Source organism: Alligator mississippiensis, chromosome 15 (assembly GCF_030867095.1).
Source record: "Alligator mississippiensis isolate rAllMis1 chromosome 15, rAllMis1, whole genome shotgun sequence".
In the NCBI taxonomy this organism is placed as follows: Eukaryota; Metazoa; Chordata; order Crocodylia; family Alligatoridae; genus Alligator; species Alligator mississippiensis.
Genome location: NC_081838.1, coordinates 6,024,420 through 6,050,443, shown reverse-complemented (window position 1 = coordinate 6,050,443; position 26,024 = coordinate 6,024,420). Strand labels below are relative to the sequence as shown.

Genomic DNA, 26,024 nt, shown 5'->3' with positions numbered 1-26,024 from the left:
CTAAGCCTGCATAAAACCACATAGGCCAGCCTCTGGCAAGAAAGTCTGAACTGTCCTTCACTGAGCACACGTGGACAGGAGCTTGCTCCAAAAGCTGCAACAATGGCAGTCCAAGAACCGTCAAATAATCAGCACGAGAAGCTCTGCCTGAAATAGGGAGGTGTGCCTCCTTCAGTACAGGACTAGCCCAGAGAATCAACAGCCATCAAGAGGCAAACGCATTCCACCCTCTTATTTCTAATCTGGCTAGATGGCACCTATCCAAACCATCAAAGCCATGCGATTAGGATCTGTACAGTGAGTGTGCAAAGTGCACTGAAAGTTTCCCTACCAGGAGTTGTACAAACCCGTGCTAGAGGGGTTCACTAGGGCTGTTTTGGGCTGGCAGCCTAGAACGGTTAAACCAAGACTGCTCAGAGAAGGGCACTTACAAAGGCAGAGATGACGTTTCTTGCTTCTACCTGGGAAGTAAGTAGAAGTACTGTATGTTCATCTCTGATGATTTTTTACCTTCTTGTACATGCCAGTTTTAGTAACATCTCCATGACCTAATTGGGCAAGATATACGAGATAAACCGAGACCTAGGCACAACAGCCTACAGAGCACAAGAGCCTTCTGTTTAGGGTTTAAACGCAGCTGAAATTTTAGAGAAACACGTCCTTAAATTAAGCCACCTTGCTACTCCAAAACGCAGCGTAAGACTTCGGTCCGTCGCTGAAGGTCCAATTTCAAAGTCCGTCCTTTGGTGATCACGTTGATTTGTGGCCATGTACTTTCACTTCACTACAAAGCATTTACAGCACGGGCAGTTGTCAACTGAAGTCTCAAACAATATACAAGCGATCATTGTGTTTAGCAGCTGCTTGCTGAGTTCAGTAAAGAAGCAAGTCCACAAATAAGTTTCCTCCCACACAAGCAGAGATTACTAGTTGTTTTTGGGTTTTTTGTTGTTGGTTTGGGGTTGTTTTTTGTTGTTTTTTTTGGGGGGGGGGAGGGGAGGGGGTGTGTGTTTGTAATTACAGAGCATGGCTCTAGTGATACACAAAGCTGCTTTCCTCTTCTGTAAATGAGAGTATTTTGAGTTCAGTCCTTAAAATTAATCAGAAGACACACATGGTAAATGAACTGGTGATAAATTCAGCACCTAGTAGCTTTACCAAACCATTGCTACAGCTTTTTGTGCTCTGAAGTTGAGAAAGCTGAATGACTGCATACAGTGTTAGCCTCACTACAGAAACCGAATTGTTTTGTAGGAGTCTGTGCTCAGGAAATAAGGCAGACATAACTAGCTAGAAGCACTACTTTAAATCTGGAAGCCCTCCACATCAAGACTTATTTTCAGCAAGCACATGATTTCAACTCCTTTGAAGCTTTCAAAGGAGTCCTTACCTTTGTAAGACTCTCCGGGACACATTTATTATTTATTTTATGGGCCTCACCAATGCTGGCCCGAATTTTAGGCTAAATTTAGTTTAAAGCAAGTTCCACAGACTTCGCAAACAAGGAGACAAACAGTTCAGATACGAGACATTAAACCCCTGATGATTATCGTTAGGGCCAAAGCTGTAAGTTCTAGCAGCTCTGCCTGCTTCCCAGTTCTTACCGGTTTCTATGGAATGGGCGACCTATACTCAAAGCAGCATTTGTCTTATATGATCCTGGTGAACTAAAGCCATTCACAAATCCACCATTGGGAAAGGGAGCCTGAAATGAAAATACAGAACACAACAGGGAATCAGCAGCTGAACCGAGATAACAAGGATACAAACTTGTAAGCATCAGGAGTACACAAAGGCTCAGCTATCTAACAACGGAAGTAGCTGCTTTTTTCCACAAACCGTTTAACATCTCAGCCCTGAGCTACCACATTCCCTGCACTGCTATAATCCACTGCTTAGAAAATCCTTCTTGAATCTAGTTTGCAAAGCCACCACATCCTCATGGCCCCTTCTGCCCACAAAAGACAAAGAAAACCCTCCACCTTCAAGCTTTACGTTGCAAAAGTTTAATTTATAAAAATATCCTTCAGAATAATTGCAGCAGATGGCATGCCACGGCTCCTTTCAGAACCCACCTCTTTCTGACTGATACCATCAACTAGAGTCGGTACACAGCAGCACAAGGAACAAGCATGCCAGCTCATGTCTTCTGCAAGACAGAGGGGCCCACCCCTACGCTCCATTTTGCTATCTAAGTTCTTGCAGAGCAGGTTCATAGAAACTAAGGTCGGAAGAGGCCTCAACAGATCACCGATCTGATTTTTCAAGCTATTATCTTCAATGTAAATAACTTACCAGTGGTGTTTCGAAGTAAGGTGCAGGGCTTGGAGACCAGGTCTGAGGCACAATACTGTAGATAGAGTACTGCTGAGGACTATAAACAGGCTGCATAAACAGTGGTGAGGCAAACTGTGCTTGTGTTTGAACTGGCTGAGTATAGACATTGGAATCCACTACCCGGTAACCATTCTTAGCAAAAAAAGTGTTGATGGCTTTTATCCTTGCCTGAAAAAGAAATGAAGCTGTGTTACATGCCCCACATAGCAAGGAAAGAGCAAGTGAGAAGATTTATAATGATGTAGGTAAGGGAGAGAGGAAAGCTTGTGTTAACTACTGGCTACAAGCAAGCTTTGTGCGATCGACCTGGTTACAGCGTTGGTTCAATCTTCTGACAACCCAAGCAATAAGTTGAAGCCACAGAATCACTGGGAACTAAAATGTTCTGCTGCCTCCTACAGCAATAGCTGTCATGTAGACAGATTAACTATGAAAAGTGAAAAAGTCAGTGCTTTGAAAGATGCCAAGTTTCAGTCCCTGCAGCTTAGTTTGCATAGTAAGTCTGGAGAGTTAGACTCCGCTCACAGCACAAATCCAGCTTGTTCAATCTCACTTAGAAGAGAACTGTGTAGTCCCCGTGCCAAGTTTCGCAGACACAGGTACAAGTTTGAAAGTTGTTAAAGAAAAAAAAAAAAAAAAAAAAAATGTATATGCACATGACACCTTTGTTTGGAAAAGAACTGGAAAGAGTCACCATCCACTAGATAGTAAGATTTTGTAACCACCCATACAGGACAAACTGGTGAGCAAGGGGACACCTGCTGAAATCCAGGACTAGTTACTTAAGTTATTAATAAGTTTGCAATGCCTGCCAAAAAACAACCACAACACTGCCCTCAATTCTTCCCTTAGCCCACAAGTGTCTTACCATTATTGGCTTGCCCTGAAAGGTTTTTACTTCTTCCCTTAAGTATTTGAATGCCTGTGTACATACAAAGGAGAAACATTAATCAAAATAGCATTTGGGTAAAACTACATTTCTAAAAGAAACTAACAAACAGTCGATCCCGAGGTTGATTCTTTATTTTGGCACTAGTTACACATTTTTTTTTATTTTTTTTTTAATGAAAGAGGGAAAAGGGCATTGTGGTACTTCAAAAAGGGCCTGACAATCTTTTTAAAATCCCAGCATGGAAGGGACTGTATTACATTGCTATCAAAAAGGAGTTTTTTCTTCTGTTCCAGGGATTGAACTGCCAGTAGTTCAATGGAGCAACATCCGAGCATTTGCATGTCATATGTCACGAGTACCCTGCTCAATTCTGGACATTAGGAAACTACACCAGACGGTTTGTGCCTTCATGCAAATTAAGCCCTGGTTTGCGACATTAAGCTGTCTTCACTGAAAAGCACCTTATTTTTCTTCACCCAGCAGAAAGCCACCATCCACCAGCTTAGTCACAGAGACACTCAAAATTTTAATCCAAAAGATTAAAAAAATGGAAGTTCAAGAAGAAGTAGTTATTCCTGCCACTATTTCTCGGGGGGGGGGGGATGCTGAGAAAACACCTTTCAGCTTTGCTTTCAATTGTGTTTTCAGATCCTTTTGTTTAAACCTTGCATCTCGGTACTTGTTACTGCCACTGAGGAATATATTCAAAAAAGTTTTTCAACCAGAAGGGATTCATGAAGCTATTTCTACTATTCTTAAATATGTTATAAAAAATAAAAGAGAATTTACTTTGTCTTGAGAGTGCCCCTTAAGAACTACAAAAACAAGTAGCATACCAAGGAGCTTGTTCTGGTTTAAACAGAAGTAACAGTTCAGATCTGGGATGCTAGATCTTGCATCTGACAGTTAACTTTTGGATTAGCTGGGTACTTTTATTTCACTGACAAGGGCAGGAAAGGATGTTCAACTTCAACTAAGTAAATTCTTGGCTCCAAAAGGAAAATAGGATAAGTTAATCTCAATCTTCCCTTACAGCAAGTACTATGACAGGGGTCAGCAACCTCTGGACCCAGCCCACGGACGCGGGGTTTCGGCAGTGCTGAGTCTGGCACTGCCTTGCGCAGGGCAGCTGTGATGAACAGCGGCAGGATCCTAGCGCCCTCCCTCAAACTGGGGGGGGCTGTTCTGGTCCGCAGATGGAATGACAATGCCTACCCCCCGTTCCACTGCGTCTCACAACAGGGGGCAGGCACTGTGGGGAAGGGACAGACTAGTTGAGACTACATTGAAGCTCAAGGTCATCTTACCTGTTGTGCATCAGTATCAGACTGGAATGTAATGTACCAGTTGTTATTGTGAGCGAACTCGCAGCTTATCACTTTGGGGCAATTCTCATTTTTAAACAGAGCCTTAACTTCCTAAAGCAAAAAAAAACAAAACAAAAAAAAACCCTTGTTACAGCAACCCCCAGTCCAAAGATGTGAGAAGCTTAGTCAGCCAAGGCAAGCGTTTGTTTCTCTTCCAGTTCCTAGATTACTGAAGACTCGCCCAAAAATATTTCTGATCGCCTGCAATGGACCTTCACGTTATCTTGCCCTTTACAAGACTGACAGCAGGCTAACCGAGGATACCTATATTTTAAAACTTCTCTCTGGCTGGCCGTTGACTCGTACACATAATAAGGTAGTACCCAAGCAGGCTCCTCACTTATATTTTCGCTTCTACTGAACTGTGCGTGCATAGAAGCAAGTCTCCACCATACAGGATTTTCAAAAGTTTTTGTTTTTTTTGTGGTTTTTTTTGAGATTTCTCTCCACAGGAGTAATGTCTGTACTGTTCTTTAAGAGCCAATGCCATTAGCTCACCACCCATTAGTTTTTCAGATATAAACTAAAGGGGCATTTCTGATAAGGTTGGGAAGAAATTCCAACAGCATTAAGCAGTCAAGGGAATGAACTGCCTTCATACCAGAAAGTTTACCTCAACCAAGGCCCTTCCAAATGAAGATTCTTAACACTTGAAGTAAACCGTACAGCAAACTGTATGCAAGAAGCAGCCTGTGTCATCATGGGTTGCAGATTTTTAAAAGGGGATAAAACAGACCTCCAAGATTTACAAGGAGGAATCTGCTCATATGGAACTGCATTAGTTGTGCTAGTTTACACAGTTGCTGTATGAATGCCTGCACTCATGCTGAATTACATTTCACCTGCAAGTTTATACTGATTAATAAAGGTGTGCGAAATGGGCCGTATTCGATTCAGATTCAGCCCAAATCAGGGGACAGTGATTCGATTAGTTGGTTTGGATCACTGTCCCAATTCAATTTGGCAGAATCTGAAGATTTGATGTCAATTCAGAGAATCAGTGATTTGGCCATAGGCACAGCTATAAAGTTTTTTCTACGTACCTCAAGGTACCAGGCACAGCTCATGAATGCCAAGATGGTGGGGCAGATGGAGCATCCCATGGGAGTGTGGGAAAATCCCCCACGTGTTTGGTGGCGGACCCCCCCACCCCTCTGGCTCAGCGATTAGCTGCAGGGGGACCCCGAGTGCTCCCCCCAGACCCAGGAGGCACCAGTCGCCAAGCTTGGGGGCGGCGGACTCCCCTACACTCCTGCGGGACACTCCACCTGCCCCACCATCGCAGCATTCACGAACCGCCTGGTCCCTCGAGGCACGTATAAAAAAAAACATTTAAAGCTGCATCTATGTCTGAATCATTGAATCTCTCCGAATCGACTTGGAGGGTTCAAATTTGATACGGAGAGATTAAAGGGTCTCCTGATTCAATTCGGATTCGGAGATTCAGCCACTGAATCAGGCCAAATCTCAGCCAAATCAAATCAGTGACCGAAGCTTCGCACAGCCCTACTAATTAGCACGCTCTGTAAAAGTTACTTTTTCTGTTGCTGTCTGAAGTAATGTTTAAGCCATTCAATAAAGTTTACCTCAACAGGGGTCGTTTCAGGGATCTCACGAAGAATAATGATGCATCGTTTGTGGTTTGGTCTTACTTTCTCTCCTCTCTCATCCACTTGTACCATAGGAGAAGCTAAAATTTAAATTAGAAAGTTGCTTTAATTTGAAAGCATGGGATATTAATTTCAAGATGCCCAGACCCACACATTTATAATAAGAGGACAGAAAGATAAATGTTTTGATACATTTGTAGATTCACAGCATTTAATGTTACACAATATAGTCCTCCTGTAGCGTACGGGCTTTTGAATTCCTGACTCCATCAAGAAGCCACAACAGACAAGAAGGACAATTTTTCAAATTCAGAATAAATTTCAAGCATCCAAAAACAGCACGCTGACACGTTAGTGGGCGCAACTAAAGTATCATCTGAAGGCTGGAAGAAATGATGGTTTTGTTGTTTATTTGTACCATTATAAATCCATTGCTATAGACTTTAATTACTTGCACAAATTAGTTCCTAAAGAGCTCAACGTTGATAAACACGAGATATGTGAAAACCCAATATAAAAATCTTCAAATCGTAGTTGGCAATTTGGAAATTAATCTTTTGCCAAAAGCAAGTTTTTTTCCCCAAATAGAACTGCACCTCTAAAAAAAAGTTCTATAATACTTTTTAAAAATGAGTGCCCAGCAACGTTAGCACTAAGCAATATTACGAAGAAGCATACAAGAACAGTCTGCGTTTCTTGCAGAGTCTGAATGCATTGAATGCTGAGGTCAGCAGGTTTTTCAGACTCACAAGGACTGCAAAAAAAAATCAGCCCATAAAGACTGCGCTGACTTCTTGTGAACGTATTTTGTGACCAGGTCACAAAATCCTTAGACGCAGGGGTATCAGCGGACGAAGTCTTTCTGGACTTCAGGAAGGCCTTCGACACTGTCTCTCACCCCGTTCTCATTAAAAAAAATAGGGGACTGTGGCGTTGACACCCACACAATCAATTGGGTCACTAACTGGCTGGAGGGCCGCACCCAGAGAGTGGTGGTGGACGGGTCATTTTCGGCCTGGAGGGATGTGGGCAGTGGGGTCCCCCAGGGCTCAGTCCTCAGGCCCGCACTGTTCAACATCTTCATCAGCAACTTGGACGAGGGGGTAAAAAGCACCCTGTTCAGATTCGTAGACAACACTAAGATGTGGGGGATGTGGGCACGCTAGAAGGGAGGAATAGGCTACAATCGGACCTAGACAGGTTACAGGGGGGCGGATGAGAACAGGATGGGTTTCAACACTTGTAAGTGCACGGTGCTGCACCTAGGGAGGAAGAACCAGTAGCACACCTACAAGCTGGGGAACTCCCTTCTCATCAGTGCAGAGGCAGAAAAGGATCTTGGAGTCATTATTGATGCCAAAATGAACATGAGCCGACAGCGTGGGGACACGGTCAGGAAGGCCAACCGCACCTTGTCATGCACCCACAGATGCATCCGAGTCAGGTCCAAGGAGGTGATCCTCCCCCTCTATACGACTGGTCGGGCCGCAGTTGGAGTACTGCGTCCCGTTCTGGGCGCCGCACTTCAGGAGGTATGTGGACAGCATGGAGTGGGTCCAGAAGAGGGCCACCCACATGATCAGGGGGCAGCAGGGCAGGCCCTACGAGGAGAGGCTATGGGACCTGAACCTGTTTGGCCTCCACAAGAGAAGGCTGAGGGGAAATCCAGTGGCTTGTTACAAACTAGTCAGGGGGGACCAGCAGGAATTGGGGGAGTCCCTGTTCCCCCAAGCACTATCAGGAGTGACTAGAAATAAGAGTCACAAGCTGGCAGAGGGTAGATTCAGACTAGACATGAGGAGGCGCTACTTCACTGTCAGGGCAGCTAGGAGCTGGAACCAACTTCCAAGGGAAGTGGTGTTGGCTCCTACCTTGGGGGTCTTTAAGAGGAGACTATATGAACACCTTGCCGGGGTCGTTTGACCTCAGTACTCTTTCCTGCCATGGCAGGGGGTCGGACTTGATGATCTGCTCAGGTCCCTTCCGACCCAACCAGCTATGAAACTGAAACTACGTGGGTATAGTATTTATCCAAATGCCGGAAATCATGAAGCCAGTCTTCTATCGTAAGTGGAAATAATGATTTGAGACTGGTTATCTGATACGACTGCAAACTGCGGCTGTGTAATCACTGTCCTTAAGCCCCCTTTCAAAAAAAGTTTTAAAATAATGGTCAAAACCCAAGGCTGCTCACAGGCAGGGATATCAGTAGATAATCTTTGCATAACTGAACGATGAGTTCTTGCATTATCTGAAGTCATGAATTCACTTGAAACATGCACTGCATGGTGTTGTGCACACACTCAATATTTAAAATGTGCTGAGTACACTCTGCTGACTGTCCATGAGACTGGAGGACACTCAATACCTTCAGAAGAATTAAAGGGCAAACCCCCTTGAACACGAACCTATTTTAATTTTTTGGTGGCTATAACACAAGCTCTAGGAGTTAGTGCTTCCAAGTTTCACATTTAAAATTTGAGAGACAGATCTTACATTTTTTTTGGACGGTAATAAGAACCATTTGCATCAAGAAGGCACAAAAAAATGCAAGTTTCTAGGCAGCCCTACTGAGAAATTCAGATGAGATCTGGTAAGACGGTTATGGCTTCACCATCAATATTATAAAAACCTCTTGTACCAACTGCCATGTGATAGGAAGTGTGCACAGTCAGCATGAGAGTGCACATAGGGAAAACTGCCTTTCTGAAGAAGCTTTCTACATCAGTAGTTTTCAACCTTTTTTCATTTACGGATGCTTAAAAAAAATTGAATGGAGGTGCAGACCCCTTCTGAGAGCTGTTTGAGACCAGTTTGAGGACGTTTACTGAAAAGTCATCAAAATAAACACCAAAATAGTTACTTATACATGGTTTTGGTTAGCATGACTGTTTCAGAATCAACTACAGCTCATTTCCCCCACAAAAAAAATCAAAAAAAAATCAGTAACTATGTAGCATCAGCTTGCCAGAAGACAATAGCTTAAAATTTAAGGAGAACTCCTCAGTCAAACAAACTGGCTGCTTGCATCACTCATCTAGACATGCTTTTATAAAGAGACTTAAACATACATCTCAATACTTCAAGAATAAGGTCCATATCAGTGGTCAGCTTCTTAACTCCTTCCATGTTGGCGATTGTCCATATTGGAATAAACTGATCGCTGTCCATTTGAGACATCAAGTAGAGATCCTTTGACAGATTCTCACTAGAAGTAAACAGGCATTTTACACAAGTGAGAGGTTGGGGAGAAAAGCTTTAGCATGAAAAGACAATTCACTGTGAACATTTACAGTCTTTTTGGTCATGATGCACGTGCTCTGCAAGTTTTTTTTTCTGGGACTTACTGGGTCAAAGCTAGGCAAGACAAACAGCAATACAAATATAATGAAGCAGCACAACAAAAGGGTGCCCGCAACCAGGTCTCTGGCACATTACACTGCCTTTAAATACACTCGGGAGTCCTTAGGGAGGAGTGTATGCGATTACTTGACCTCAACCTCTTAAGAGCTGTGAAATACAAAAAAATTCTGTGGTCTTCGCTACAGAATAAGGCTCCAGCGCAGAAGCTGCATGAGTGTGACAGCCAGGCAATTGTCTTTGCAATGCTTCGACAAGTTTCAGAGAGCATCCGCAGAAAGTCTCCAGCAAAACTACATAGCAACTTTTAGAGTCTGTTTGAACCAGCACTATCTGGGGCCCTTAGACAACTCTCTCAGAACCGACACTTTTCCTGGGAGCTGAAGTAACTAGGCAGTGTCCCCATGTGTACATAAGAACTTTCTACACTGCAGTCCTGCCGATTCCCAGCAAGGGGCCTGAGCACATTCCCCTGCTCCCCACCCCCACCCCACGCCAAAAGGGCTCTTCAAAGCCAAGCATACAGTTAAAGCTGCTACTGGTTTGTCCCTTTGCATCTGAGTTCTCAGCATTGCAGAGAGCAACCACTGGAAGCGAGCTTGGAGCAAAAGTGCTGGCGTAACTCTGGGTTTGGAGAGTGCCTGCAAGTCAGGAGTGCTCGACCCCCATTGATGGGGTCTGCTGCTATCAAAGTGTAGACGAGTACAGGGAGTGCTGCAATTGTACTGCTTTTCCACTGACAAATTCTGGGCCAAATATTGAACTAGTGGGGGTGCAATGCTTAGTTAAGCCCTCATGCTTTTATACCCTCATCTATGCCAAGGATGAATCCCAGAGGCAGGTTACACCCAGCTAGTCCATCAACAGCCAGCAGTTACACCTGCCATAGTAGAAGGCAGAATAACTCTCCTTCCCTGGATTTCAGTTTCTTTACCTTTAGACTCCCAGATCAGCACAGGACAAAGATAGAGTCATTAAACTTCAGCCCCATGGCTTTAGGACAGGTTCTAGTAATTCATCTTTCATTAGGAAGGTTCTTTCCCCAGACATATACACCTACAGGCAACCCCCGCTTAGCGCTCTTAATCAGTTCCGGAAAAACCGAGCGCTAAGCGAAACAGTGTTAAGCAAAACCCATTTCCACATAGGATTTAATGTAAATAAAGATGACTGGTTCTGCACCACCTGCCAGCCCAGACCCTGCGCTCCTGCAGCCCCACCCTGGGCCCTGCGCTCCTGCTAGCACTGGCCGGGCCGCTCCTGGCAAAGCACCACGTGGGCTCCACTAGGGAAGGCATCAGTCCCTCCCAGCCTCACTGTTGCCCCACCGCAACGGTGCCTGCCAGCCCGCACCCACCGGCCACCAGTGCACCTGTGCACAGCCCCAACTGCCCTGCCCATGGGGCCAGTCAGGGACCTGCCCGCCCAGGGATTTATAGTGAGAAGGCAGCAGGGCTCTGGTGCAGGGTAAACAGTGGGGCCACCCACCCACCTGCACCCTGCTTTGCCTAGCCGGGGCACCCTCCAGGGCACCCAGCACTGGGACAAGCCACCACCGCCAGATCACTGCAGACTTGGGATGGCATCCATGCCCCACGGGTATGTGACCAGAGTGGAACAGGGCATGGGCTGCAGCCCAGGGCTGGGGGAGCCCCGTGGGCTCAGACTGCACTGGTCCAGACCCTGCACTCCTGCCGGCCCTGGCCTCGGGCCCGGCAATTCCTGCCGCCCTGCACCCCATGCTCATGCCCCCCACCCGCCCCTTCTCACTGCCGCCACTGCTCCTCCCTGCCTGCTGGCTGCTCCAGCACCATGTGCCAGAGCAGACCCTGCGCTCCTGCCACCCTGCCCTGGGCCCCGCTGGCCTGGGCTCCAAGCTCACATTGCCCAGCCCTGCACCCACCTTCTTGCTGCTACCCCTCCTCCCCGCCCACTCCAGCACCACGTGCCAGAGCAGACCCCAGCTCCTGCCACCCCTCCCTGGGTTCCTGCCAGCTGCCACTCACCACTTCCCTTGATGCCACCGCTTCTCCCCACCCCTGCACTGAGCGTTATAACGAAACATGCTCAGCGCCGAGTGAAACCAGGTAGGTATTTTAAATGAGCGCTGTAACAAAACTGTGCGTTAACCAAAACAGTGTTAAGCGGGGGTTGCCTGTACCTACAAACCTCTTGGTCTGCACTGACACCACTGCAAAATAGCACCACGCTGGAATGTAATGTTACTTGCAGGCTGCCTGCTGTTCCTTTTATCCCAGCAGCAAGCTCAGGATTTGATCTCTGGTCTCTTGCCCTATAGCCTCCTTTTCACTGTAAAATTTTAACCCAGATCCAGAGCACAAGACATTTGCAACCAAAACACCAAAACATTTATCTGCAGCTTTTATAAGCAATTTAGTAACATGAAAAAAAATTAGACATGTTATACCGTGAGAAGCAGAATTCAAGCTGTTTCTTCAAACATTCTTTAAGGTCTTCTGTAGACACAGCAGAGCCTCCTTCACCTAAAGGTAAATATTAAATTAGCTAATTGTCACTGGATCTCAGCAACACGTTATTAGAAATAAAATGCAAAAAAGAATGTTTCTTTGTGCACAAAGAACGGAAAACTCAAATCACTCTGTAAAAGATGAATGGAAACATGAGACAGGTTTTATAAGTTAGTGCTACTTTCTCATATCTTGTAAACTGGTTTACGAGCCTCGTTCAAATGTTAAATAGCCCCAAGATCTGGCCCATGACCATAAATGCCTTACCTATGGTCATTTCTATAAGAGCACTAGCTAAAAACAAAACATGCTGGATCTCAGTAATTTGAGTGACTATTAAAGTATAATTCCCAAGACCTTCTTAGTAACTGCAACTGCACTTTTAAAGAACTTCTCTAATGAAAACGCAGGACAAGAGTGGCACAATATTTATAGATTTTTTTTCACTTTCACCCAGTTAGACTAATGCTGCATTTTTTAAATGCACAAGGAGTTAAGCAACCCCCACACATGCAGTCTACCAGGTTCCTAGGAAGGCAACATGGCTTGAGCTTTGCTGTTTTGCTATTCTGAGTGCTAGCTTTCAGAAGATTGAATTTAGTAAGAAAGCCTCCATTTTGAGAGGAGTATGAGCTCGTTTGCTACACTGCAGCAGGTAATTAAACACTGTTTGTAGAGCAGCGTTCTTGCTGGCATCTATATTACAAATCCAAGCAAACAAGTTAGCAAGCCAAGCCATATTTATTTCCATTTCCCAATAAAAACGCTCTTGCAACGTATATCATAACAAAAGGACTGCACAGACTAACATGCCATGCTCATACACTTGCACAGAAATTCTTATTCTTGTCAGATATTCACTCTCAAAGATCTCAGAGCATGTAAAACTAATGATTTTTACATGGAAGCGTATTCTAGGCAGTGGTGATAAGTAGGGACCTACCAAACTCACGGCAGATATAGTGTGCAGCAGCTCATTTAATCTTGCACATTCCCCTGTGCACGTTTTGCCCCTTGCCCCGCTGCTGTTGATTAGCAGAGGGCACTGCCACTCCATCCTGATAAGCAGGGAAGCTAAAACCGCAGTTTTAAACATGGCACCATTCTTGCCACCCCACCAGTCAGCAGCAAACAGCAGGGCCATCCAGAGCCCCTCAGCCAATCGGTGGCAGGAGACAAAAACAACCCCGTATTTAAAACTGCAGTTTGCGCCTCCCCACTGACTAGGAGCAAACCGCGGAGCCTCTCCACCAATCAGCAGGGGGGGGGAATGCACACAGGGGAACCTGGAAGGTTAAAAGAGTCACAGCATACCCCACGCTGCCCACTGATTTAGGAAGGGGCTGAAAAAAGCAAGCACGCCTGCAAATCAAAATGCAAGCAAGATTTTCTACGGAAAAAGGAATGTGAAAGCCTAAAAAGTGCAACACACTACTTGTGTAGGCAACCTTCCTTGGGCCCCTAAACACCACTCTGATGAGCAGATGAATATTTGGTCCCCCTGGAAGTCAGATCAGTTCCAGCCTGCCATTCCAGGTAAGGGTTTTTGGATTCTTCACCCCATTTACTCGTCAGTCCTTCACAATTCTAGTTAGTCATCTTCTGAACCTCCAAGGGGCTCAAGAACATCAATGTTCTGCACTTAGGTGGCTTTGTTCATGTGTTATTTATTTCGTATAGGATGTATTTGCTTATCATTAGGCTGCCCTCATCCAGTACAGGTTTCCCTCGCTTTATGCTGTACAGGCAGTCCTCGACTTACAACGTTTATAAATTGACACCGTTTCGACTTTACGACATGAGTTTTGACTTACAACACTTGATCCAATGCAACGCCATGTCAGCGCACAAGTTCGCTGCATCGCTCATCACCCTGAAGAACATCTGTCCAAACTTCCTTGGACGCTTTCTTTAAGAAAGCAGACAAGACTCCAGAAAAACCTACAGCCAAGACACCTGAGAAGACTCCAGCCAAGAACCCTCCAAAAAGTCCAACCGACACCCTTTCAAAAAGTCCAGCAAAGCCATCTCAAAGAAGTACTTTCAAATCAATAGCATTGCTATTTACAATATAAATACATTAATGTAGCTATATTACTCATCTATAATTGATCGAGTACAAAATTCTGGGGTGTTTTTGGTGAAAATAGGGTAACGGGCCTTGGTTCAGGAACCAATCCCCCATTTATAACCTTGTTTCTTATGAGAAAATTGGTTCCGAGTTACAACATTTCGGCTTAAGATGGGTTTTCAGGAACCAATTTTGTCATGAGTCCGAGGACTGCCTGTACATACATTCCTGGAAAACAGTGCATAACTCGAATTTGCATAAAGGGAACCCACTTTACAATGTAACAAATAGAGATATGTTCCAAGACCTCGACTGTACTGACCCCCAGGCCCATTTCTACCACTTTTACAACACAATTTTGGTAGAAAGTTAGAAGCCATAATGGGGTTGCCAGCTGTAGAAACACATCACAGACAACAATCAAGGAGCACAGAGCCACACAGGAGACTATATCACTCCCACAAGGCACCGCACAAAGCACCTGGCTGCGGGCTTCCACCACACTGATCATGTAAGAGTGAATTTAGTTCACGTATAACACATTTTTGGTATAAAGAGGGTACATAAGAGCAAGTTTGCACGTGCAGAACCCGCATAAAGCAAGAAAAACCTGTACTCCTTTTGGATGGTTTACCAAGCGCTCCACCCACAGCAGAAGCATAACAGTTTTCTGGTGCATAAGTACATTAAGAGCACAGGCAAATGTGTTAAGCTGTGCACTTCAACAGGCCTATGAGAAAGACAGATCGTAAATGCTCTCAGTGAAAGGCACCTCAAGATTACCGGTACTGACCACGCTGGCATGTACACTCACCAGAAGCATCATAAATTTGGTAGCCAAGATCTTCAGTTGCTAGGACCAGTCCATTAGCAGCTGCTTCCTCAACACCTGTGCCATTTCTTGGAGCTTCACAAGATGGGGAATACATCACTTCATACTGCTTGCAGCTATCCTCTGAAATCTCTACGTTACCTGGCACAAAAACAGCAACACAAAAAGGGGAAAAAGGATGCTGTCAGTTCCAGACTATCTTCCAAAATGTGCGTTTAAAGTGCATTACTTAGCCTGTTATGAGGAAAACTCAAGAATACTGTAACTCAAAGACTTCTTATCTGTTTCTTTACTTTATATTTGAGAGCGCGGTCCTTGCAGATGGTTTGTATTTCCCCATCTAGGAAGCTTTCCTTGTTTGTACTGGTCTCACAATGATAGGCAACAAACTCTCCCCACCCCCACCCTTTTTTTTTTTTTTAAAGTAAGCATAACAAAAGGACCCTCCCCCCCCCCTCACTTTGGCTGGCAAATGCTTTTAAGTTAAACTTTATATTGACTCAAAGACTTACCAAGAAGTATCATGTTACCAGAACCACCTCCTCCTGGAGGACTAGACTTTCCCTCCTTACTCTCCAATCCAGGAGATACCTACCCAAGCAAGGTTTAAGCTTGAAAAAAGCCTTTTTTTTTTTTTTTTTTAAATTTGCCATGTAACATCCAAGAGAGATTGAAATGTGGAATAGCTCAATCTGCTTAGACTAAGCAGCCCTCAGATCTCATAATCTTTCTGGTCATAGGGTCAAGTGTACACTAAAGTGCAGCAATGGTAAGAAAAAGACAACAGAAAAGGAAACAAAGGTGAGGTAAAAGGAGAAAAAGGTAGAGAGAGTCTAGAAGCCATTTCCACACATTTAGTGACTTGTTTCCCTCTTAGCGCGATACTTGATCATCACTGGGCCATAAGCGTTGCACAAGACTACCCCCACACTGCTCCCCTTACTGAATTACTCTTCCCTCAGTATTGTTTAAGGCATCACCTCAGATTTTTAAGCCAAAACTCACTTTAACTGATCTTCTGTACCATGATGTTTGGCGGACTCAACACATGCTAACTACATTTAAAGTCTAGAGCTGTACTATCAAGGTTAGGAACACCGGTTCCTTCTAACTCCTGGATTTCGGCTTAAACAGAATACACACAATCCCAACTAAGCAAGGGATTGAAGTCATTGGTTGCGTTTAGATGGGTAGCTCTGACATCTCACCCTCAGTATGAGTCCCTGATGTGGCTGCCGTTTCCGGCCACGAATGCTCAGTGCCATTGGTCACTTGTGCAGCTTCAGTGCTTCCCTGTGGAGCTTCTTGCCATACTTTTGCATTGGGATTTAAACCAGCACCTTTTGATGTTACCTGCTGGAGAGACCAAAGTAGACAGATTTATATAAAGACATCCAGAGTTCTGACCCATGTGAACCTGTCTAACCTTCAGGTTAGCACTTCATTTCTCAGGTCTGAATCAAGGGGGAGACTACAAGAGGCATTAGCTTTCCAACAGGCAGAGGTTAAGGAAAAACGGGAAAGGAAAAGCTCTCGATAAACTTTAAAACATCTTGTTCCCACTTCCCCAAGAGATGTTATACCCCTTCCCCCTTTTTACTACCACCAAACAAGCAACATTTAGATAGCCACTGGGACAATAACATCAGCATATCTTTTGAGAGCAGGGGAATCAGCCAGATGAGTTAGGAGATCCATATATATCATAGGCTTTGTAATGATTTGACTCCTTCATAATCCTTCAACCGTCCTTTCACCAGATCTCTCCAATCGAAGCACAACCCAGGCCCTTCCTAAAAGAAAGCACAGGGAACCCTGCATCATGTCCTGCTCTGGTGACAGATGGGGAGACTGCCGGATACAAACCATGAGATGTGTGGCTCAATTCAAAACCTATGCTCAGCAACAGAAGTCCTGATTAACTGTTGACTGTGAAAAAAATCCTTATCACCTTGCTCATTCTGAATGCCAACACTTTGTCCAACAAGCATTTTACACTTCAGATATACCAGTCTGAACTAGTGGACTTGTCACTCAAGAAGCAGTAACCAAGAGGAGAAAATGTATTTTGGCTCCTGAAAGAGTTTTTTATGCCCTACCCGCTGCCTGCCAGGATTCTCAGGGGGCTAAACTTTGATACCGCACAACAAAACACACCCTAATTAGAACAACCGTTCAAGCGCCAAGCACGTGGAGAGAAACCACTCAGTCTCCCAAATGAAACATCCCATTTTGTTGACTGGGAAGCATTTATAGGTAAACAGGTCTTCCTGCAGCAAGAGTTGTCATGATCCAGAGTTAGGGAATCCAAGACGACACAGGAAGTTGAGAATAAATAAAATTTAATTGGATGAGAACATCTTATCCACAGGATTGTAAACTAACTGCTTTCAGGATTGCTATAAAAAGGCCGGGGGGGGGGGGGGGGCACAACATGAGACATGCACACACATCCAAACTGAGCCCATGCAGTGTACCGGTAAATCGTCTTTCCCAAGAAAGCAAGGTTCAGTGCAGCCATGCATACAGCCTGCAGGCATACAGATCCGGATTACCAGAACTCCCTGCAGCAGTTCCCAGTTGAAGAATGTCAATAGTATTCACTCTCCCATGCTATTAGCACCTCTTTCCACACTCCAAGGCCACAACACCACAAGGTTTTTCCACTTAATAATATCCAGGATCTTCCATTTCTATTTTAGAAGCGTTTTAGTGAACACTTTAGGATGTCTTCAGACACAGAACCTCTTTAATTCATACCACTTTTGAGGGTGAAGGACACATCTCTTCTAATACTGGCTGAAGACTTCTGCAATAGAGGCCCAATTGAAAGAATAAGGAAGTTTGATATTTCAGAGCCTGGCTTTCTAGTGTTTCTGGGGCTAAGGAGTGGCTTTTAGTTCATACCATGCCATGCACAGAAAACAAAAGGATAAGGAAGTAGACTGGATAGCCAAAGGGATTATTCTATTTTTCTCTGCCAAGATCACACCTGACCCAAAACTGTGAACTTCTGGAGGGAAGCCTTCATTTAGTAGGGCCCTTTGACAGCTTCCTACAAGTGCAAAAAGCCTCCAAGTGACAGTGGCAGTCTCAACAGGTTTGTGTGGAAGGGGAAAGAAATGACTGTAGTAGTCAGCTTTGGGAAGGAGAGTGCATACTTCAGGGTTAGACGGAGATAAACCCAGAAGTAATGGATTTAATTTTAATCTGCATGAAGTTTTTCCCTTTGGTAAAGGCAGAGAGGAGAACATGGACGGGGAAGGGGAATGAGAACAAGCAGCAGTAACACGGTCAAATCAACACATGTAATATGACTGCATACCTCCCTGTTTGCACAGCCCTCAGGGCATAGCAATTCCCCCGAGGGTGCTGGACAGCAACGTAACTTCATAACAGCACAAAAAGAGCCAAACAGGCATTCACAAGTCCTGGTCCAAGTTGAGACAGAGTCCTCTACTGCAGTACGAACCCAGAGTCAAAAAATTTGGGCTGCGCTTGGCTTGCTCCCTATCTTTTTACTTTGGGCTCTCCCCATCCATGGGGGAGGGACTGGGACTTTCCCACTACCAGTTTATCTCATCTTTCTATAACCCACCTTATGAAAGTTGCTGAGCTTTGTTTAGACAGGGAGAGAGGTACCCGAGGCAGGCATGCCAGCACTGGTGCCCACATCAGGTAAGTGCAGATCACCGCTTGGCAAGTTTGTGGAGCTTTTAGTTCACTTGATGCCCTTGTGCCTTGCCGTTATGCTTATCACTACATCAGGAGACTACGAGCACCCAGACAAATGTATTGCCAGCATGGAAAACGATTTCTTGTACAAATCCATCTAAGTATATCAAGAAAAAGAAAGCAGCTTTCAATGCACAATTTCAGTGTGTCCGCTCTGTCAATGGCAAGGAACCTCATCTCCACAGAGCAAGAATACAAGCTCCCAGTCTCAAACCATGCCTAGCTGCACTGTCAATTAATGGTCCTAAATCAACAGGCTCCTCACACAGAGAGAAGTCAGGCTGGAAGGGACCTCCAGAGGTCATCGAGTCCAACCCCCTGCCTGGGGCAGGATCATCTCAACCCGCTTCAGCGTCATGAGAAGCAAACACAATCATTTGCCACGATACAAAACATACCTGGGCCTCATTTAAGTAACTGCATTTTGTCACAAAAAAGTCTTTCGATTACATAGTCACAATCACTTCTTAAATGGAGACTTTGCTTAATTGGAGATTTAAATTCAGTAAAGACAGTATTTTAAGTGCCTGCTCTTCTAATGAAAGAATCAAGTTTTGTTTCATTTTATATGAGGCTTCCTGCCTCTGCTGTCGTAGGGATTTCACTTTCAAAAGAGAAGCGGTGCCCCTCTTAAAAGAGATTCTATGAACAGAGCTGCCTGCGTTCAGAACGGGGGGGGGGGGGGCATCTAGATCCTCAGTGATCTCTGGCCCAACCAGCTCCCATTTAACTGAGTTGTAAGATGCCCATTGATTTGGGAAGGAAACAGTCACATGTGCCACATTCTAGTAGGTACCACAACAAGCTGGTATTCAGCAGGTACCAACACAGCTAATCAAATCCTTTTCAGCAAAGTTTGGAACGTGAACTCTGCTTATAATCTGGCAAATGCTATTGGACCCATCTGATTGGAAGAAATACTTTACTGGAAGGAGAAGGTTTTCATGATGAAGTCACAATTTCAGAGACCATAAGGGTCAGCAAAGCTAACTGATATTTGCATAATGACAAAGAGCCACCCTGTTTCAAATGTACGCTCAAAAGAGGGTTGAATCTACCATAAAAACATCCAGAATCAAACAACTCCCAGCAGGCATATGCTGACTGTGGCCAGCATGTTATACTAGACAGAGCACCCATCCAAAAATCCCAGCTGATATGGAGTCAGACCACTGAAGGTTAGGGCCACTTTGAACATTAGCAGTGATGTCCGTGTCTGGCCTCGACTGACGGAAGAGATCCTGACACTCCCTGAATAGGGCTGCAGCTACTGGGGGGGGGGGGGGGATGACATATCTCTAGACTGAAAGTACTGCCTGCCACTCTCTTGGTTTTTCTAAGTTAGACTTCACAGTAGAGAGAGAATCAAACTGAGTTGTTTTGACGTCTCCCCCACCAAAAAACCCCCTCCTTTTTCAGTTGCTGAATGTCTTCTGTTTGCTGTCTGAAGAAAAGTTAAACACTTGCTCATCCTATTTTATCCTACAGCAAAGTCAAAATGCTGATTCTGTGACAGCTATAACTCCTAGCAACAGACTTGTGAGAACAAAGTTGTAGCTCCTTTATAGAAAGAAATACATCACACTTCTGTACACCTCTCGTGAGAAATTACAAAGATGAGTAAACTAAGGCACGGAAAAACAAAACACCTTGCCCAAGGTCAGTAAGCTTACAGCAGGGCTGGAACAGAACCCCAGGCCTCCTGAGCCAATTCCATGACATTTCTGTTACGGGGGAAGGGGGGGACAAAGGAAGCAAATTTGACTACTCTCTTGGTAACTACTGACTTCTTCCAAGTTAATTAAGATGGTAAAAAAAAACAAGCCCAAGTGATACGAAGTGTCAAATTGAACCCTTAGCGGATTCAATTTTTGCCCTCTGCTGCCGACAAGCCGCAGTAGCTTGGTACCGTGAGCATGCCAGATAACGCTCCCTCAAAGCAAGCTTCCAGTTGTGGGAAAACTGGTTTGATGAACACATCACAGTTTCTACATTACCCTCTTGCCTGCAATTAGTCCTTGTCACTTGGTAAAACACTTGAGAGACTCCATATGAAAAGAACTAAATGAAAAACAGCTTTGATTTTTATTAATTGTTTTTTCTGAAAAACTTTGGCATAACTGAGACATGTGCAAGCACATGAGTATTTAGACTGCTGTTTCCTGGTGCAGCAGACTCTGTTTGGAATACCCCTACTTTTAACTGCTTGTGTCACACACCTCATCTGAGCCAGTCCTGCAGGGTCCCTTAGCACTACCATGGCTTTACAGCTGTGAAAAAAACAGAAAAAGTAAACAGGAAAGACTACCCTGTTACACTTGTTGTGCTTGTCCAGCAATTAAAATAGCTGAAATGCACAATTCTCATATTTCCCAGTAAGGAAGTAATGTGAAAACCACAACCCTGCATTTAGTTTTTAAGTTAAATGAGATGCATTAAATGATGATTGGAATAAACACTTTATGAAAGAAAACTCAAGCTATTCTTCCAATGAGCTAACTTTAACTCAATAATTATTCAAGCCATCAATTTGTTTGGCACTGCACGATGCATAATATACAACCTGTCCCCAAAGAGCAATGAGAGCCAAATGTACAAAGAGATCATACTACCAGACACTTACAGTTTACTCTATCAAGTTAAAGCCCTACACCAAGTTGTAAAGAAACTATATTTAACGTTAATAAATTTTCCACGTTAAGTAAAATTCTAGGCTTGGTTACTCTGAACTGCACAGCACAGCTACCCAGTTCCCACTGTACATGAGTGAAGAATTTCAGTTAAATGTTTTAAACAAAGAGCTCAGTAAGAGACTACCAGCTACCCTCTCCCTAGGTGCACACAACTCCCGGCCTCATATACAGTTTTGTTTTGTATAGCACCTTTCGTACAGATTGTCCCAAGTGATTTAGATGCATAATGTACAACAAGATATTAATACTTATTTCTTGTAGAGGTACTGGATCAGTCTGGTGTGTTATCCTACTAGCAAACTGAATTAACTGCCTTGAACTCGGTATTACAACAGAACACGGCCAGTCACAGACCAACGATCGCACGGGTTAACTCATGGATAACAGTATCAGCAGAAACAGCTCTAGCAAAGCAAAAAACAAATAAGCCAGGTTTCTATATAAAATTACCTGCTGTTGCCTACGACAGCTGACGCATCTGATTCAGTTAGTCTATAAGGTGCACATCTACCCTGCCTTCTTCTAGTTACTCCCTGAATACAGATTCTTTAGACTTGCTTCAACTATCTCAAGAGCCTAGGCCTCGTTTATTGGGCAAAGTTTTAATTTCTGTCAGTCGATTTCAATTCTACAATACGTTTCCAAACACTTGCTGCTGCAGAAGTCTTTAGCACTCGCCCTGCAAGTTTAGCTTTTCCACCCTGCCATCAGTCTTATGTATAGCTCGCTGCTCACAACTCTGAACAGTTAGTTGCCAGATCAGTCTCGAAGAGGAATGCTACCTAGTGAAAAAAAAACACACGGTGAAAAATAAAGCATTAGGGCTTTATTATAGGAACGCTGTTTTCCATCAGTCCAATTTTTTTAAATGGTTAGTTCTACACTTCAAGTGGGTTCTCAAAGTTAGTTTCCTCAAGGTTTTCTACCGCAGCAGATATTTAGCTATTTATCTGAAGGAAATAAGGCTATTAAAACTTTTTTTTTTTTTAAATACTTTAGGAACTTCTTGGTTAGCCTCTGGGTGGTTATCCCTTAACCAAGTACGTGCAACCTGCTACTTAACCTGCTTATAGCAAGTTAAATCCAAACAATTTGAAACATTTTGAATAACAAACGCTGAATAGTGCATGATGCCACACACACACACACTGGAAATAAGTTTCACCAAAGTGGGGCAAAACTTACTTGTTAAATGTTGATCTTTGAGTACAAATGAATAGGAGATAGATTTGGGTCCAAAAATCATGTTGCAATCTGGGGAGGAGGGGGCGGAAAGAAAACTTTCCTCTGATCAACTGAGCGTACAAAGGCAGGGTAAAGTTGAAGAAATGTTTCATCTCAGACACCGGCTCGCAACCGTTTTGTCAAAAAAAAAAAACCCACCAAAAAAACCCTGCTCCCACCCTGATAAAAACAAACCCCCACAAAGCTGCAGTTGGAGCTATCTACTGATGACTCCATTTGAAGCGCAAACAACTGGTTCTTTCACTCGGGCAATGAGTCGAAGTCCCACCTACACGACCTTCGCGTCTGTCCCACCGGTTGAGAAACAACCCACCATCTAAGAGAACGGCGTGTAATTGCCTGAAGGAACCCCCCCCCCTTCCAAAAGATGATCTCCCAAAATGCGACAAACAAGAAAACCTATCACCGCTATCAAGTCCGCTCGAGCTTCAGAGGCAACGTTATTTAAAGTACAAAAAAAACCCCAGCACAGCGGACCAAGTCGGCCGCGTATTGACCGCGCTCGATGAATGGCAAACTGCTTGGGGAAAACCCCCTCCGCTCCTACCCTTTTCGTCCGCTCGGGTTACGAAAAGGCGAGCGCGCAAACCCGCTGCGAGCGCCCGCCACCACGAGGCGACGGTGGCGGCGGCTGCTCGGGTCACCCTCCGCTGCGACCGCGGCCCTGCCAGGACATCTCGTCTGGTCTTGTCCCGGGGGGCAAAGGGCCGAGGTGGGCCGGCGGCAGGGCTGCGGCAGGCGGGGCGAGGGGGGCAGCGCGGCCGGTGCCGGGAGGCGGCCCGCGTGGGGAGGAAAGGAGAAGCGAAAGCCCCGCGCGTGGCGAGGACGGCGGAGGGAAGGGAAGGGGAAGGGAGGGGAGCGAGGCCCGCCCGCGTGTCACCTTCGCGCCGCCGCCGCTTGACAAAAGGTCACCGCGGTGCCTCCGCCCCGCCCCGCCTCGCCTCGCCCCGCCCGCGAGAAGCTTCCAGAGCCCGGCACGTGCGGCCCGGAGCCGCCGGGGGAGGGGGGTGGGGGAGGGGCGGCCCGGCCCCAAGTGCTGTGTCAGCCCGGCCCCGCTCACCTCCACGAAGAGCAGCATGGCGGTCCCCCTCCCCCCCCCGCGGCCGCGCCCGCACCCGGGCCCCGCGCTCCGCTCCCCGCGGCCCGGCAGCGCCAGCGCTAAGGACACCCGGGCTCCGCCTCCGGCTGCTGCCGCCAGGGCCGGCGCCCCTCCCCCGCGCCGCCTCTTCCGGGTCACGAGCGGCAAGCGCTTCCGGGGGTGCCCCGCCCGGAGCCAATCGCTGCGCGGCCTCGAGGGGACGGACCATCCTCAGCGCCGCGGGGGGAGGAGCGGCGCGTACCATGCGTGCGTGTCGGGGCGGGGTGACGTCACGCGCGCCACCGGCTCCCGACCCGCCGGCGTCCTGGGTTTCTCGGCTTTAGGGGGGGAAAAAAAAAAATCCCCAGTTTGATGGAAAATACAGCAAAAGTAGCCCCAAATCCACATTTTTGCATGATTAAAATGAAACACCGCTATGATACACACACGTACATATATATATATACTTATGTACACGTATACACACACAAATATAGATACACATATATACATATACATACATATATACATAGATACATATAGATATACACATAGATACACACATACACATATATACATATACATACACACAGATATATACACATAGATACATATACATACATATACACATAGATACACATATACATAGATACACATACACATATATACATATACACACATATATACACATATACACACATATATATACATGTATATGTATATACGTGTGTATGTATGTGTATCTATATACATACACACACATCTATATGTTAGTAATCGGCTCGTGGACAGAGGTGATATCTTTTATTAAGCCAACAAGCTATTTGCCAAAAAAAAAAAGGTCTTTCATTGCACAAACACCCTCATCAGGCATCAGAGAGAAGATTGTATGAGTTCTCCTGGGTCGAAATGGAAGTTTGTATTTCATAGGATTTCACAGGGGGTCAGTAGATGGAAAAGCCTCTGGGTAGCAGTTCTTAGCTGGCGAGGAGTCTCAGCTCTCCTGTGAGGCTGTGAAGTATTATCTATATATGAGTGGATGCAAAGTATTACCTATATATGAGTGGTGTTACAGGCTTGGCGGTACTTGGCAGTACTACGCTCGCTAGCACCACAGCCAGAAGAGACTTGGGGGTCACGATTGACCACGTGATGAACATGAGCCACCAATGCAATGCCGCAGCCAGCAAAGCAAATAAAACTCTGGCTTGCATCTACTGATGCATCTCAAGCAAGACTCAAGAAGTCATCCTCCCTCTGTACTCAGCCTTGGCGAGGCCGCAGCTGGAGCACTGCATCCAGCTCTGGGCTCCGCACTTGAGAAAGGACGTGGAAAGGATTGAGAGAGTGCAGAGGAGAGCCACGCGCATGATCAGAGGTCAAGAGAGCAGGCCTTATGAGGAGAGGCCGAGAGCCATGGGACTCTTCAGCCTGGAGAAGCGAAGGCTCAGGGGGGTCTTGATGGCAGTCTGTAAGCCCATAAGGGGCGTGCATCAGGATCTGGGAGAACATCTGTTCACCAGGGCACCCCATGGGAAGACAAGGTCTAATGGTCACAAACTGGTGGAAGACCGTTTTAGACTGGACATAAGGAAAATCTTCTTTACTGTCCGAGTCTCCAGAGTCTGCGAAGAGACTCCCCCCAGAAGTGATGTAAGCACCTACTCTGGATACATTCAAGAAACACCTGGATACTCACCTTGCTGGGGTGATCTGAGCCCAGCTGACTTCCCGCCCCTGGGGCGGGGGGCTGGGCCCGATGATCTTGCGGGGTCCCTTCCAGCCCTAATATCTATGAAGCCTATGAAATGCATGGAAAGGCTCTGTCTTCATAAAGTCCCCAGTGAGCAGTGAAAATGCCTGGCAGGTCTGCAATTGCAGACACAGCTCCGTTTCAATGACTCTGGGGAGCTGCACTGCTGCTAAAATGTCCAGCTCCACTGACACACACCCACGCACTGCTTAGTCCACCGGTGTCTGCTTGCACCTGTGGAGGGCTGCATGTGCACAGGTGATGAGTAGACCAGGGCCCCTATGAGCAACGGGAGCTCCACATTTCACAACCCAGCCAATACTGGCACTGACCCCAAGACGCCTACACTGACTCCTCCCTGCTTGTAACAGACCAACAGGATTAAGTAATTACCTACCTCCCTCTGCAGACAGAGGGATGTAGATAAGTATCTAGACTTAAGTATCTAGCCTTCATGTTCTGGGTTCGCAAGGGATGGATTTAATGTTGACTGGGACTGGACCTGCAGGCAGAGGTCTCGATAGGCTCATCTACCCTCATTAAGTCCCCAGTTAGGATTTGT

The 26,024-nt window shown here is 45.6% G+C and overlaps 1 protein-coding gene across 1 annotated transcript in view; it reads right to left on the bottom strand.

Moving 5' to 3' along the window:
- Window positions 1–23,784, bottom strand: part of LARP4 (La ribonucleoprotein 4) — a 33,479-nt gene extending 9,695 nt beyond the window's left edge. The window contains 10 exon segments of the mRNA XM_014603296.3: window positions 1,605–1,705; window positions 2,296–2,505; window positions 3,206–3,259; window positions 4,537–4,647; window positions 6,183–6,286; window positions 9,278–9,414; window positions 11,995–12,070; window positions 14,941–15,099; window positions 16,167–16,311; window positions 23,692–23,784. Coding sequence (XP_014458782.2) covers window positions 1,605–1,705; window positions 2,296–2,505; window positions 3,206–3,259; window positions 4,537–4,647; window positions 6,183–6,286; window positions 9,278–9,414; window positions 11,995–12,070; window positions 14,941–15,099; window positions 16,167–16,311; window positions 23,692–23,709 — 1,115 coding nt within the window. The 5' untranslated portion in view covers window positions 23,710–23,784.
- Window positions 23,785–26,024: the final 2,240 nt, after the last annotated feature.